The sequence below is a fragment of the Lepisma saccharinum genome, chromosome 4 (assembly GCF_977018435.1).
Source record: "Lepisma saccharinum chromosome 4, izLepSacc3.1, whole genome shotgun sequence".
NCBI lineage: Eukaryota > Metazoa > Arthropoda > Insecta > Zygentoma > Lepismatidae > Lepisma > Lepisma saccharinum.
The window spans coordinates 67,459,445-67,474,517 of NC_139232.1; the positions used below are offsets into that span (position 1 = coordinate 67,459,445).

At 38.2% G+C, this 15,073-nt stretch overlaps 1 protein-coding gene across 1 annotated transcript in view; it reads right to left on the minus strand.

Moving 5' to 3' along the window:
- Positions 1-15,073, minus strand: part of LOC145987184 (uncharacterized) — a 60,815-nt gene that overhangs the window by 17,539 nt on the left and 28,203 nt on the right. The window contains exon 8 of the mRNA XM_083121697.1: positions 42-238. Coding sequence (XP_082977823.1) covers positions 42-238 — 197 coding nt within the window. The remainder of the gene's footprint in view (positions 1-41; positions 239-15,073) is intronic.

Sequence of the window (15,073 nt, forward strand, 5' to 3'; positions counted from 1 at the left end):
GATTCTTATCACCTTGGATCTAAATAGTACTTCTTACTTACAGGAATGTCAGAAAATCCATTTAGCCAGTAGTAAGCCATTATGTCTGGGTCATCATCCACCATTGCAGGCCACCATGGAAATCCATCTAGCCGGGCCCACACCAAGGAGCCTGCAGTGTATTTGTTGTGTATCAAATCCTCCTCTTCCAAGGCTGATGGTCCAACTTCAGGCTTTAAGCAGCTATCATGCTGTTTGTCTATTCAGAAAGAGAAACAAGTACTTATCACTTGAATAGTATTAAAGAAAAAGGTTTTGTCTTAAAGTTTATCTCGAGGAGTCAAACAAGAGGTGAACCTGTGCCCCTGGTATCGGATGGAAGCTATAGTTTGAGTACTCTAGGAAAGGAAGTTTATTTTTTAATATGTATTTGAGTACATTTCAACATAATTGAAATTAGTTCAATCTTGTTAATAGCATAACCCTTTTTACCAGGAGTGCCCATTCCCCCAAGGCCAATGGCCTTTCCACTCCAGATCGGGTCATAATCTCACAAAGTATTTACTTATGACAGATTGTCTACTACACACTATTACTGAAAGTAACTTTTTTTTAGCCTTAGTAAACACTTTACTGATCTGCCTCCCTAAAATATTCTCCCTTTTCTTCATCTAAGTGGTTAAATATTGTGCATCTAGTAGCAAAAGTGGAACTAAGCCGCGCTTCAGGCTAAGTTTGCAGCAGGTTTTATGTATCAATCCGCACGAGAACTGAGCAGAGAATCTTCCGTTCCAGTCTTCCCTTGACCGCCGAGCTGCTTGCATCGCAGACACTGAGAAAATCCACAGTATTGCCAACCGCACAACACATCAAAACCCCCATGCATGTCAAGTGGAATGTATTTTTGTTTCTTTTTGTCTCCTGAAACATAATATTTTAGAAGTACTTTCTGTGCATAGATTATTTAATAAATGTGTCATTACTTAATATAAGTGCGAAATATCTTCGAAGCATGAGAGCATGTATGTATATTTCGAGCACGCAAAAAGAAAAATGAACAAAGATAAAAGTAAACAATGATATGCCCTCTTGAATTTAATGACAAATTATTGTTTTTGGTTTAGAAAGAAATACATTTATGAAAAACATGGTTACTTTGTTTGCAATACATCCGTTACTGTAACACACACACACTTCAAGTTATACCAGCAAAAAAAGGATGATTTGTTATTGGTAATATATACAATCAGGTGCATTGTCTGCTGCTATTACTCTGGTTTCAATTTATGAATCACTTCACTAAACCAGGATTCAAATCTTGGTTTGTCCATTTCTTGCTGATAATCACCCTTCCCTTTCTTTGCACGAAACAGTAAATATGCGCCTTCAACAAAAACTTCATTGCCGCCAGTGGGTGAAACAATAAGCCTCCTCCTTCCCTCCCTTTCTCGTCAGTTTCTTCAGCGTTGGCGGTAGTTTTCAACGGTGGTATAAAAAAAATGATTGTACGCCTCTGCCCCTCCCCCCACCGAGTTAAAGCAAGTCTGGTCCAAATAATAAACATGTTTCTTATCACGGCGATATATTTTAATATCGCGGAGATCCTTTTGTCGTCAAACAACAAACAATCGTTTCCTCTTCCTAAACTCAAACCGCAAATTATTCAACACCCGTGATACAGTTGCACCGCACATTGACGGCAAATCACTTCACGCCCTGTTTTACTTTGATCTTGTTGCCGTAAGGAGGATTATGCATTTTAACTTGCTTGATTTGAAGAGCTTTTCCCTTCGGATGAAGCCCAAAAAACACTTGCTGAACAGGAGACCTCGATTCAGCCATTCTCGCCTCTGTATAGCACGATTATTAATCACAATAAACATAGGGTTAAAACAGTGGGATGTGCAACACTGGTATCACGGATTCCACGTGCTCTGCAACGTATTCAGTCTTGCTCGACTCACTCTTCGGCTTCAGCGATTCCTCAGCTCAATACAAACTCCAGTTGGCGAATCTGCAGATCAAAGTTCGTCTGCAGAGTGATTGACATCGATCAAATACATACATGTTCATGGATGTATTATTTTGTATGTATTTTACAAATTAAATTTCTTGCAAGTATGCAGTTTTGTCGGAATAGAACCCATCTCAGTGGAACTATATTCTGCGTGCACGTTTGGATCTACATATGCGAAAACCTGCTGCAAAGTTACCTGACGCTTGGCTTAGATAAATTATTACTAAGCAAATATATTCTGATTCCCACTCCCCTCTCCCTGCATCATCACACATATTGCATCATGGTGCCAAGACAAACATTTTTTAAAACATATTTTAGAAAAATATATACATATTGAATTGTCTATTATTTTAAGGGAAAATTCACCACACAGATTTTGATGCACAGTATGCACTCCATTATCATCCTCTATGGGCAGCCCTGCTTTTTACCATTATGTTTACCAAATTTTATGTTATTTTAATGACAATAGAATACAAGACAAATGCACTTTATTTATTTGTTATTATTATTATTATATCAAAAATAAAAGAAATACATGTATTTTAAATACTTTAAATACTCTGCCTTCAAGCTAATGCACCGTATGTTGTATAGAAGAACATTTATGAGATATTAAGTGCATCCAGAAAGTAAGCTTCCCTGGGGTCGTGCACAAAAAGGAAACATTATTTCATTCAATGATTTATTGCCACAGATACAGCACTTGTCAACATAATTCAGGCTGAAATTCAGGCACTTGTCATAGCGTGGGACAAACTTCTGTATACCTGCATCGTAGAAGTCCGCCGCTTGGGTGCCGAACCACTGTGTGTCAGCCGTCTGAACCTCTTCGTCGCTGTGAAAATGTTGACCGGACAGGAATTTTTTCAGGTGCAAGAACAGGTGGTAATCACTGGGAGCGAGATCCGGGCTGTACGATGGATGATCAAACACCTCCCAACCGAACCTGTCCAGAAGGGTTGCAGTGCACCTAGCCATATGCGGCTTCACATTGTCGTGCAGCAAGATCACCCCAGCATTGAGCTTACCGCATCGCTTATTCTGAATGGCTCGTTGCAATGTCCCCAGTGTTTCACAGTAATGGTTGGCGTTCACAGTCTCACCTCTGGGCAGAAACTCGATGAGTAGAATGCCTTGTCTGTCCCAGAACACACGCACACATCACTTTTCATGCCGACACAGTCTGTTTGAACTTTGTCCTGCATGGAGATCCACTGTGACGCCAATGCATGGACTGCTGCTTGCTTTCTGGGGTGTTGTATGCAACCCACGTTTCATCCCCTGTGATGATCTGGTTGAGAAAATCGTCATCATCATGGTAATGCTGCAGAAATGTCAGCGCCGTGTCCATGCATTTTCCTTTGTGTTTGGGCGTCAGTTATTTCATCACCCACCGGGCACACAATTTCCGGAACAAGAGGAATTTGATAACAATGTTGTGTAACAATGACCGAGAAATCTGCGGGAAATGGCTGTGAGTTCCGTGATCGTGACGCGAAGATCCTCCAATATGCGCTGCTGCACCTGCTCCACAAGCTCGTCCATTACGGCCGATGGCCACCCACTGCGCTCGTCGTCATGCACATTTTGCTGGCCTTCAGTAAATGTCCTGCACCAATGACGAACCATCTGCTTGCTCATGTCCTCTGGCCCATACACCTGCCACAGCTGATGATGAATTTCGATCGGCTGTATGTTTTGTGCATTCAAGAACTTGATCACCGAACGAACCTCGCATGCGGCAGGAGATGGAATAAGAGCCGCCATGTTTCATTGCTGCCGCGATGCTACTGAGGAATTTCGGGAGGCGTCTTCTAGGAGATTCACTAGCCAGGGCTTGTGCCTCTCATGCATGCACAAAACCGATTTCAATACGCATGGCCTGCCACCTGTGGACGAGTTGGAAACTTACTTTCTGGATGTGCCTAATATATTAATATATATGAACATTATATGTAACTCGTCCATCATCATACATTTGTGGTATATAATGACCCTGATGAAAAACATCTTACAATATTAAATAGGAACATTATGGTCATGGCTAGACAAAGCTAACAATAATTCAAGCACCAGCCCATTTTTCTCAAGAGCCAACATTATATAAAATCTTAAGATCATTAAAATGATGTTAAAACATTTAATTGATGGACTGGGTTAAAAGTAATTAATTCTTGCATCACAATGACCTCCCTAAAGAAGGCTCTACTACAGAGGCGTGGCGTGCATGTAGCCGCTGTTACCGCAGGTAACACCAAAATATAAAGAATTGAAGAACCTGTCTTAAAATATTATTATGTACATAAACTGGTAATATTGTCGTAAAGTAAACATTGCAGACTGACATTTTTTCTGACACCGGCAAAAGCGAAGAGGAGGACTGATCCGGTACCCTCCACAGGCAACATGAGAAAAGGGCCCTGAGCCCACGCAAGGAAGACTTCGCGTTGCAGCAAAGACTGACCGCGGGAGGAGGAGGGGGGTTTATGGTATACCTGTTTAGCCGGCGCAGTTGCCGGTGACCCTTACCGGAAACATACCAGTGTTGCCATATTCAATTGACAGAAAAGAGCTAAGTCGCCTAATCGGGTCTATCTTACTCTGAAGGTGTCCAGTCACACTGGGGAACGATGGCGCAGTGGTAGCGTCGCCACCTTATAATCAAGGGATTCCGGGTTCGATACCCGGTGGAGGCACAAGTGGTTCGGATCCAACTTTAAACTGTCCCGATTAGCATTACTCTTCATGAAGTGGACTTAAATCGCCAAATCAAATTTTTTAAAAATCAAATCACACTGGGGCAAAAGCAAACTACCAAGTGATATTTTGTATTTACACTAAATATCAGCGATTATGAAAGTCCTCTTTGTCCTTCTTCGACATCTTGGGCGAGAAGGAGAGGAGAGGGATGGGTATGGTCAAGGGGTCCGCTGTCCTTCTAAAAATGTCAACCTAAAATTCTATATTTCACACATATTGAAGATGGCAATATTATTTCGGTTACAGGAATTTGTGATAATTGTTGATAATACTGATTGAGATTGACATACGTTGTCGCAGGAATGCAATAATTTCGGATTGAAGCAATGTTTTTGAGGTGGTAGAACTGTTTTTGGGTGAAAACAATACTTACAAGCATAATTTCCCGATTGTTATCTTAGCACGCTCTGAAGTGTCAGGTGTCGCAGGTTTGAATCCTCAGCAAGAAATGGTTATTTCAATGTTCGTTGTTATTATTTTACTTACATAATTATAAAAATTAATAATTACATACACAAATAAATAATAATTTTATTTCAATAATTCACCATGCATCCTCATCGTCACGATTATCATATAAAGCGAAAGCCTTAAAGGTAGCAAAGGACGTAAAATATACGAAATAGTAGTGGTGTCAGAAATGAGATTTCAGTGGATTTAGCGAAACATGGGAGTGGGAGTAGTTAGGAAACAGATGAAGACTACATCTACTCTACATACGTCTTATTTGAAATGAAAAGTTTCGCGATTTGGGCAAATCTGGTTTCAAAAGAACTAAGATGGCAACATTAGTAGAACTGGACTTCTTGCAGGTTCCGAAGGAAATATTGGGGAAGGGCCGATGCTGAGAGGGGAGGGGGCAAGGAGGGTGCTTCACGTGTTACAAAAGTAAACAACGGTTTGTGGGAGGGACAGTGCAGTGGGAGTTTTGTGACTGGTGTCTTTCGTCTTTATGTTGTTTTCGGGCATTGTCAATTAATTAATGAAGCTTGCTCCGAGTTCCGAGGTGGCGGGTTCATCCTATCTGGAAAGTGTGTATAATCGTGCGATAGAAGATATTTTGAAGCAATCTTTCGGTTCGTTATTTTGCAGAAAAAATCGAAATTGTGGCGAAAGGGAGGCCAAAGCCTATTTTGAACGATTTAAAAACCAAGTCGTCTGCTGGATATGACCGACATTTCAATGTTTCGTGGTATAACGACTATCCGTGGTTATGTGGATGTGTGCAGTTGTCGAAACTCTTTTGTTGGCCATGTACTCTATTTTCGGGTGAAAAAAAATGTGTCGAATTCAGATGTGGATAACGTGGACCATGACCATGACGCACCCAAAAATTCAAATTCAAATGAAAAACTTCTCTTTATGACAGCATCATAGAAGTTTTTTCATTTGATTTGATTGATTTTGCTTCGCTTGTGCCACTTTTGGCTAATCTGCGAAGATGGGAATGAGTGATGATATGATTAAATTGATGAATAGACATCACAAACGCTCATGCCCAAGCTAGGTTTCGAACCCGGGATCCCAGCATCATATAACTATTTTCAAAGTCGGATTAATCTGCTCTATAAGTAGCCTTCGATGTTTCTGTAAGTATCAAATTACGTATTATTGTGTCAACAACCAATGTTTGCGATTTCACTTTAGTCCTTATGTCAACATTTTTTTTCCTGATTAATAACTTTGCCAAAATCGTATTGAATTGCATACGTACCAGATTAATATTATATGAACTACTTGGAAGACATTGGGGGAGGGGGGGGGGGCATGAGGTGAGGAGGCGCCCAAGTCTCCCTTAAATGTCCTACTGATAACCGGTAACACTTTTAAAAATCCACGCCACGCCACTGCTCTACTAGTAACAGCATGAATAACTATGCAATACATTCTAATACATAGCCGTCTCTTACCATGTTGCTGCAGATTTTAAATTTGGATAGCAGGAGTGCAAACATTTATAATGGCATATTTATTTTTCTGATTTAATGATAAACATGATACAAAATCACAGAAACATTTAAACATTAAAAATCACATACTGTACTCATTAATTTAAAACAGCAAGGTGGTCGGTCACTTTACGATCATGATAAAATTCAAGTATTATTCCCGGTTTTGAAGGTGAACTTTCCAACAATTCAAGGGTACAAGGAGTTGTTTTCTCTATTTCAATCTTATGTATTACCACCTCTCACTACCCACACAGACACACAAATGTATTAACAATATAAAAGGTATGTGCAATTCCAATGTATTCAAATTCAATTCAATTAAATAGTATATATATTTAAAATATTTAATTTAAGGTGAAGAGTTTTAATTTGCCATTTCACATACTGGGACTCGAAATACCAGTAGCAAAGCTTGGACTGACAAAGGAGGCAAGCGATGTTCAGTACAGCAATGCCTATAGTACAATGGCATGTCGGAAGGTTGGGGGGGTAAAAGAAAGCCTCATTGGTTCAGTTAGTTTTATAAACAAAACAAAAAAATACTAGATTTGTCAAAATACAATGAAGGGGCGGTAATAAAATTAATCCATAATCTTCGCAATTGTCATATTTACTTTTAAATTTCCCGGTAACGTTATTCATAAACAGCTTAGAAACTAATGTTCCATACACGACTAAAGAGGTGGAATTCCCTACACATTATCCTTATTTGTGCATTGTTTTTAACATGGGCAAACGATGACAAAACGTTGGCACTCGTTTCCTTATTTATGCTCCGTGATTGTAATTGAGAATTTATGAGCACTCTAATAACTGCATTCAGAGTGCCACGTCCCTCGCGTAAACACCTACCAGCTTAGCACAGGGGAGAGACAATGAGATACCTCTGGGCACAGATCAGGGTTACTAACGCTACAAATATATGGAAAGAAACAACAGACTTAACCCACTACTGAGGGTACAATTCGTACTATATTCTTGTTTAATTATGTACAAATATTAAATAACTTTTGAAGTCTTTTCATACAGTAATTTTTTTCTATTTTTATTTTTTATTAATTCTAACCGATCTTCTTCGGGCTTCTTCTTCTTATAATCAATATGGCATCTTCTTCTTATAATCAGTATGGCATCTTCTTCTTATAATTAATATGGCATCTTCTTCTTATGATTAATGAATCTTCTTCTCCTTGTATTAAATGGCCTTTTTCTTACAATTAATAAGGCTTCTTCTTCTTATAATCGCGAATATTCCTTCTTCTATATATTTACATCTTTATTCCTCATCCTTTCGTTACTCTTTATTTACATCTTTTGTTTCGTTCCTTGATTTTTCTACGGAACATTTTATATCCTTGCTATCTGGATTATTCTTTGTCCGTGGATCATTAAATGAGCTTCCCTTTATATCTTTGTATACACTCCCTGGAACGGTATGTATATCTATGTGCTGCAACTTATATCCACGTTCTTGTTTAGAAATGTCGTGCAAAAGACCCAGTGTATTATTTCTCCTCCTTCCCTTACTCGTCTTGCCAGAATAGATTCTCTTGTTTTTCTACCTCCTCTCTTTCCTCGTTTCTTTGGCATCCCTTTATACCAATTGCCGTAAATATCGATCTTCCAAATAAACCAAGAGAAAGGGGTTAGTTAAAGATCGCCGCCTGGCTGGCGCTAACCTTAACTTGGAGCTACAATGTATGCGGCTCCAAATGTGCTTGGGTGCTGCCGAGAAATGGCGCTACACCTGGGGAAAACAACCCAAAAGCTGCACGAAACTCTCAGTTCGTGGGAACTGTAATAGACACAAAATCGAAATTGCAATTCGACTTCTTTACTTTCGTATATTAATCGCTTATGTCATTACTGAATGATAATTCCCCTTTTCTTCTTATTTATATCCTGTTATTATTTTAAACTTATTTATTTATTTCCTTATAATTAGTATTAATATATACAATCGTTATTTCATCACATCTGCTCTTTCCGTTGTCTCTATTTACAATCGTATAAGTTCTCCTGGGTGGCGCCATCTCTTACCCACTTTCCAAACTTATTTATGCAGCATCTTTTATAACTGTTGTTCCTCTTGCATGCTGCCATCTATGGTCCTTTATTTCAAAGAAAAGCAACGCAGTTTGTGTACGTGACACAAAATTCCCCTCCGCTGGGTAAAATTTTCCTTCTGAGAAGATTCATATGCAAGGAAAAATTTTCTTCAACATCCATTCTTACTATTCACTTCTCATATGTACTTTTCAACATTTGTTTAATGTCTTCCGCACGTAAAATCTTCTAGCTAATCTCAGCATTTTGTCAACTCCGAAGTGGCCAGATCCTTCATGCACGATCTCGAGTACTCTTCTTATCAAAGTTTGTGGTACACTAATCCTTACTTGGTTCGGATTTTCATAACTAACTTGGAAAACGATGCCATTTATAACTTTGTATCTGTTCTTTATCTTAGACATCCTTGTTTCCTTCCAACACCTTGATAATCTCCCTTAGTTCCTCATCTTCCTTTGTTCCAACTCGCCATTCCTCTTCTTTAATACCATTTACTTCTTCCTCAACGATAGCGTTGATTTCTAGCCTAATCACTTCCTCTGGTTCCTGATTTCTCTTTAAAGGTGCTCTACTTAGAGTATCTGCAACATGGTTTTCCTTTCCTTTTATATCTATAACATCAAAACTGTACTGTTGCAGTAATATTGCCCATCTCGTCAGCCTTGCATTCCACTGTCTTGCACAATTTAACCAAACTAGACTCTTGTGATCACATACCACCTTGAATCTTCTGCCTTTCAGATATGTAGAAAACCTTTCTATTCCAAATATTATCGCCAAACACTCTAGCTCACTTATAGTATACGCTCTTTCAAAGTTCTTCAAGCTTCTGCTAGCCTATTGTATTACATTATCTTCATTGGATTCGTTTTTCTGAAATAGGTATGCTCCCAATCCAATGTTTGATGCATCTGTGCCTAAAAAGAACATTTTCCGGAAATCAGGTTGGCTTATGGCTGGCGCTTGTATAAGGTCTTGCTTAAGTCTTTGGAAAGCCTCCTCTTCGTCTTCCTCCCATTTCCATTTTATATGTTTTCTTTGAAGTTCGTATAATGGCTTGGCTTTGCTTGCGAAATTGTGTATAAATTTTGATCGCCAATTACATACTCCCAGGAATCTTTGAAGTTGTTTCCTTGTGTCTTGGGAACTTGCTTATAGCGTCATTTTTGTCTGGGCACATCTTTATTTCACCTCCAGATACCACATGACCTAGGAAACGTATTTCCTTCCTTGCAAAAGAGCATTTTTCCAATTTGACAGTTAATCCTGCTTCTGCCAATTTACTTAATACCCAATCTATTTTTTCTATGTGTGTCTCCCAATCTTTTGTATGTATACACATATCATCCACATATATAGCAAGCCATTCTCTTGTTTCTATACTAAATATTCTATTTAGAGCCGTCATAAAAGCTGATAGTGACGAATTTAAACCATATGGAAGCCTTCTAAATTGAAATAACCTTGATCCATATCGAAACGCTGTATATTTTCTAGACCCTTCTATTTCTACCTGAAAGTATCCCAAAGTCATATCAAATGATGTGAAGTATATGCTGCCTGAAAAAGTGTGTAGTAATTCATTTATTCTTTCTACTTGATTTTTGGGAAGTAGCACGTGTTTACTTAGCTCTCTTAAATCCAGTACGGGCCTCACACCTCTGTCCGGTTTGTCTACCACGTGCATTGGGCTTACGTGTACGCTATTGGAGTTCTCTATTATCCCCCAACTTAACCATTTCTTCAATTCCTTTTCTACAGTTTCTCTCTTTGCAAAGGGTATAGGATATTGCTTTGACACTATTGGACTCGCTGTGTCTACCTCAATCCTATAGGTGTATACATCCGCGACTCCTGGGCGTTGGCTAAATATTCCCCTATGTCTCAACAAAATATATCTTAAATCTTCTTTTTCATTTTCTGAGATCCAATGACACTCATCCACTTTAGCTTGTATTTCTTCTTTCGATGCATTGTATTTATGGTCCTCTTTTTCATATTCACATTTTATATTTTCATTTTCAATGATATCATCGTAGTCTTTCCTCTTATACACTGCATCATGTTTCTGATATACAAGGTTTTGCTTTCTAACGCCTATTTCGCTCTCAGAACCTTTTATTTCATCTTCCATAGGGATATCTACTTTCGTGTTCTCCATTGATTCTAGATTTAGCCGTTTTTCTTTTATATGTATGTGCCCATTGTAATTTTCTAAAAATGGTACTCCTAGGATTATATCACACCTCAAACCCTTTATCACCAGAAATTTTACTTCGAAATTCGCTCCTTTGATGCTCATCATGATGCGTACCGTGCCCTAAATTTTGTATTCTTCATTTCCCACAGCCATAACTAATCTGACTTTGTCCTTTTAAGAAGCGTCTAATTTTGCTTGTGGGTATTTCTCTTTAATTCTTTGCCAACATTTATAGCTCATTACTTCGACAACACTCCCACAATCGATCAAGCATTTAACCTTAATTTCTATATTTCTGCTTCCACATACAAAGATCTTCCAGGTTTTAAGTTTTCAAAACTCGGCTCTCCAATTAGAAATAACTTCAGAATTCCTTCTTCATTTATCGTATGTTCTCCCTTCATATATTCATCATTTTTCTTTGCTCTCACACCTGGGAGTTGCTGCGAGAGCTCTACAAGTTTAGCCTCTCGACCGATTCCACGTTCCTCGACTCCTCATTTATCTGCTGCCATCCAGCATTTCCTACTTCGTTCTGCACTTGGCTTCTGACTAATTCCACTGCTTCTCTTCGCTCTTCATTTATCTCAGTATTTCCCCTCTCATTCCTCTCGTAATTGTTTCCTCTAGGTTGCCTTTCATCTATCTCCATCCTTCTTTCAGAGTTTCTTCGATTCACATTTTGCCAATAATCATTTCTTCCTCTATATCCGCGGTTTCCTCTCCACGGTCCTGTATTCCTTCTATCATAATTTCTTTGCTCTTCCTGATCATAATTTCGCCTTCTGCCATTTCAGTTATCTTCTAAGAATCCTCTTCCTCTGCCTCTATATGCATTTCTGACCTCTACATTCCTAATCCCGAATTCTTCTTTCCGGAATTTCTGCTCTGGACATTGTTCCTCTTCAAGATGATGCCTCTTAGGATAATATCTACCTTCCTTTTCCTTATCCCATGACCTTTGAGTCTTTTTCAGCATGTCATCTGTTCTGAGGTAGTCTATCAAATCTTCCACCTTCCTTATCTTTACTACAGCCACCGCTCTTTGTGTCCATATTGATAGCGTTTGTATCACTTGTCTAACCAACTCTTCCTCGTTCCACTTTTCATTCAAATTTCGGAAGCTCCTTAATGTTTCCCATGTGTGTGCTTCCAAACTCTCAACCTTGGACCAATCTATATATTTTCTTTTCAATGTCTCCAGTTGCCTTTCCTTAATTTACTCACTACAATAATATTCCAAAAATCTTTTACTAAACTCTTCGAATGTTCCAAACTTGTGCTGATTTAACTGATACCAGCCTGCCGCAGACTTTTCAAAACATCCTTCGATTAGGTCCAGTATCATATTTCCTGGTATCCTCATTAGCTTCACGTTAGTTGTTAGTTCCTTCAGGAATTTTCATGGACACTTGTCAGATATATTTCCATTAAACTTGGGCAAGTGTTGTAATTCATTAGGCTTAGAGTTTCTTGTCTTATATTTTCCCACTTCCAAATTACTTCCGTTTACTTTGTCCAACCATCTTAGATTGTCGCTCCCTTCTTCACTACTTTTCCATTTCCTTTTCTTCTTCTGATGATTCCCTTTATGCTTTATTTCCTCCTCTGTAGTCGATTCGTCGCTACTACTTTCCTTTTTTATTCTGATCTTTTTATACTCTTCCTTTCCATCATTTCTTTCTCAATTGAAACCTATTGGCTTATCTTGTATACTCATATCCTCTATTTTAGGGATTATTCCTCTCCATTGTACTTTATTCTCTTTCTTTCCTTTGTCGATCTTACTTTCGAAGGTTTGCATCTTCTTATTACTCTCCTCTAATTCTTCCCTAACTTCTTGTCGCTCTCTAATTATCATTTCTCTAAATTTCAAAGTTTCTTTTACTATTGTTTCTTCTGTCACAATTCTAATTTCTTCTAATCTGTTTTCTACTTCATCTATTTTAGAGATGTTAATATCTATCTGCTTCTTGTTTGCCAAAATTTTGTTTTCTAAACTCGTGCTCCTCTGCTTGCATTCTTCATTCACTCTTGAAGCTTCCTTTTCGATCTTTCTATTAGTTTCTTCATGTCTTTCATCTGACATCCTTATCATTTCTTCTATCTTTCTCTCAAATGCTTTCCTGTTTTCTTCACATACTTCTGCCATCTCTTCTATTTTTCGATTATTTTCTTCCAACCTTTCTTTAACTTCTTTGCTGTTTTCTTCCATTTTCTCTTCCAACCTTCTGCTGTTGTGATCTTGACTTTCTTTTATTTCCATCATCATTTTCATCAACATCTCCATCGTATTTTGTTCTTCTTTCTTTCCTTCCTTTTCCTTTAACTTTCCTTTCCTGCATTCCTTGCATTCGTATCCTTCTCCCCTTTCACATATCTTCTCATATTTTTCTTTCCGGATTCCTTCACATAACCAGTGTTTCATTTCTTCACATATCTTACACTGTATTATTTCTTCCTTATTTCCTTCTTCGCCACAACATATATATTTTCCTTCTTCCATTTTTGCTTTACTTATCTTTCCAAATTCTTATTCTTCGTGTTATTTCAACCTCTGATCTGTATCGAGCCCCACACGTTGGTTGCCATTAATCAATGACACGTCCCTCGCGTAAACACCTACCAGCTTAGCACAGGGAAGAGACAATGAGATACCTCTGGGCACAGATCAGGGTTACTAACGCTACAAATATATGGAAAGAAACAACAGACTTAACCCACTACTGAGGGTACAATTCGTACTATATTCTTGATTAATTATGTACAAATATTAAATAACTTTTGAAGTCTTTTCATACAGTAATTTTTTTCTATTTTTATTTTTTATTAATTCTAACCGATCTTCTTCGGGCTTCTTCTTCTTATAATCAATATGGCATCTTCTTCTTATAATCAGTATGGCATCTTCTTCTTATAATTAATATGGCATCTTCTTCTTATGATTAATGAATCTTCTTCTCCTTGTATTAAATGGCCTTTTTCTTACAATTAATAAGGCTTCTTCTTCTTATAATCGCGAATATTCCTTCTTCTATATATTTACATCTTTATTCCTCATCCTTTCGTTACTCTTTATTTACATCTTTTGTTTCGTTCCTTGATTTTTCTACGGAACATTTTATATCCTTGCTATCTGGATCATTCTTTGTCCGTGGATCATTAAATGAGCTTCCCTTTATATCTTTGTATACACTCCCTGGAACGGTATGTATATCTATGTGCTGCAACTTATATCCACGTTCTTGTTTAGAAACGTCGTGCAAAAGACCCAGTGTATTATTTCTCCTCCTTCCCTTACTCGTCTTGCCAGAATAGATTCTCTTGTTTTTCTACCTCCTCTCTTTCCTCGTTTCTTTGGCATCCCTTTATACCAATTGCCGTAAATATCGATCTTCCAAATAAACCAAGAGAAAGGGGTTAGTTAAAGATCGCCGCCTGGCCGGCGCTAACCTTAACTTGGAGCTACAATGTATGCGGCTCCAAATGTGCTTGGGTGCTGCCGAGAAATGGCGCTACACCTGGGGAAAACAACCCAAAAGCTGCACGAAACTCTCAGTTCGTGGGAACTGTAATAGACACAAAATCGAAATTGCAATTCGACTTCTTTACTTTCGTATATTAATCGCTTATGTCATTACTGAATGATAATTCCCCTTTTCTTCTTATTTATATCCTGTTATTATTTTAAACTTATTTATTTATTTCCTTAATTAGTATTAATATATACAATCGTTATTTCATCACATCTGCTCTTTCCGTTGTCTCTATTTACAATCGTATAAGTTCTCCTGGGTGGCGCCATCTCTTACCCACTTTCCAAACTTATTTATGCAGCATCTTTTATAACCGTTGTTCCTCTTGCATGCTGCCATCTATGGTCCTTTATTTCAAAGAAAAGCAACGCAGTTTGTGTACGTGACACAAAATTCCCCTCCGCTGGGTAAAATTTTTCCTTCCTTTGTTAAACTGTTCACTTAAATTACTGTGCAAATAATTTGAAAGTTGCTGTCAACACTCGTGATGAAATTTGAACTGGACGCAGGGTGAAGACTGCAGACATTCCTCTTCCTGGAAATACAAGCACTCGCC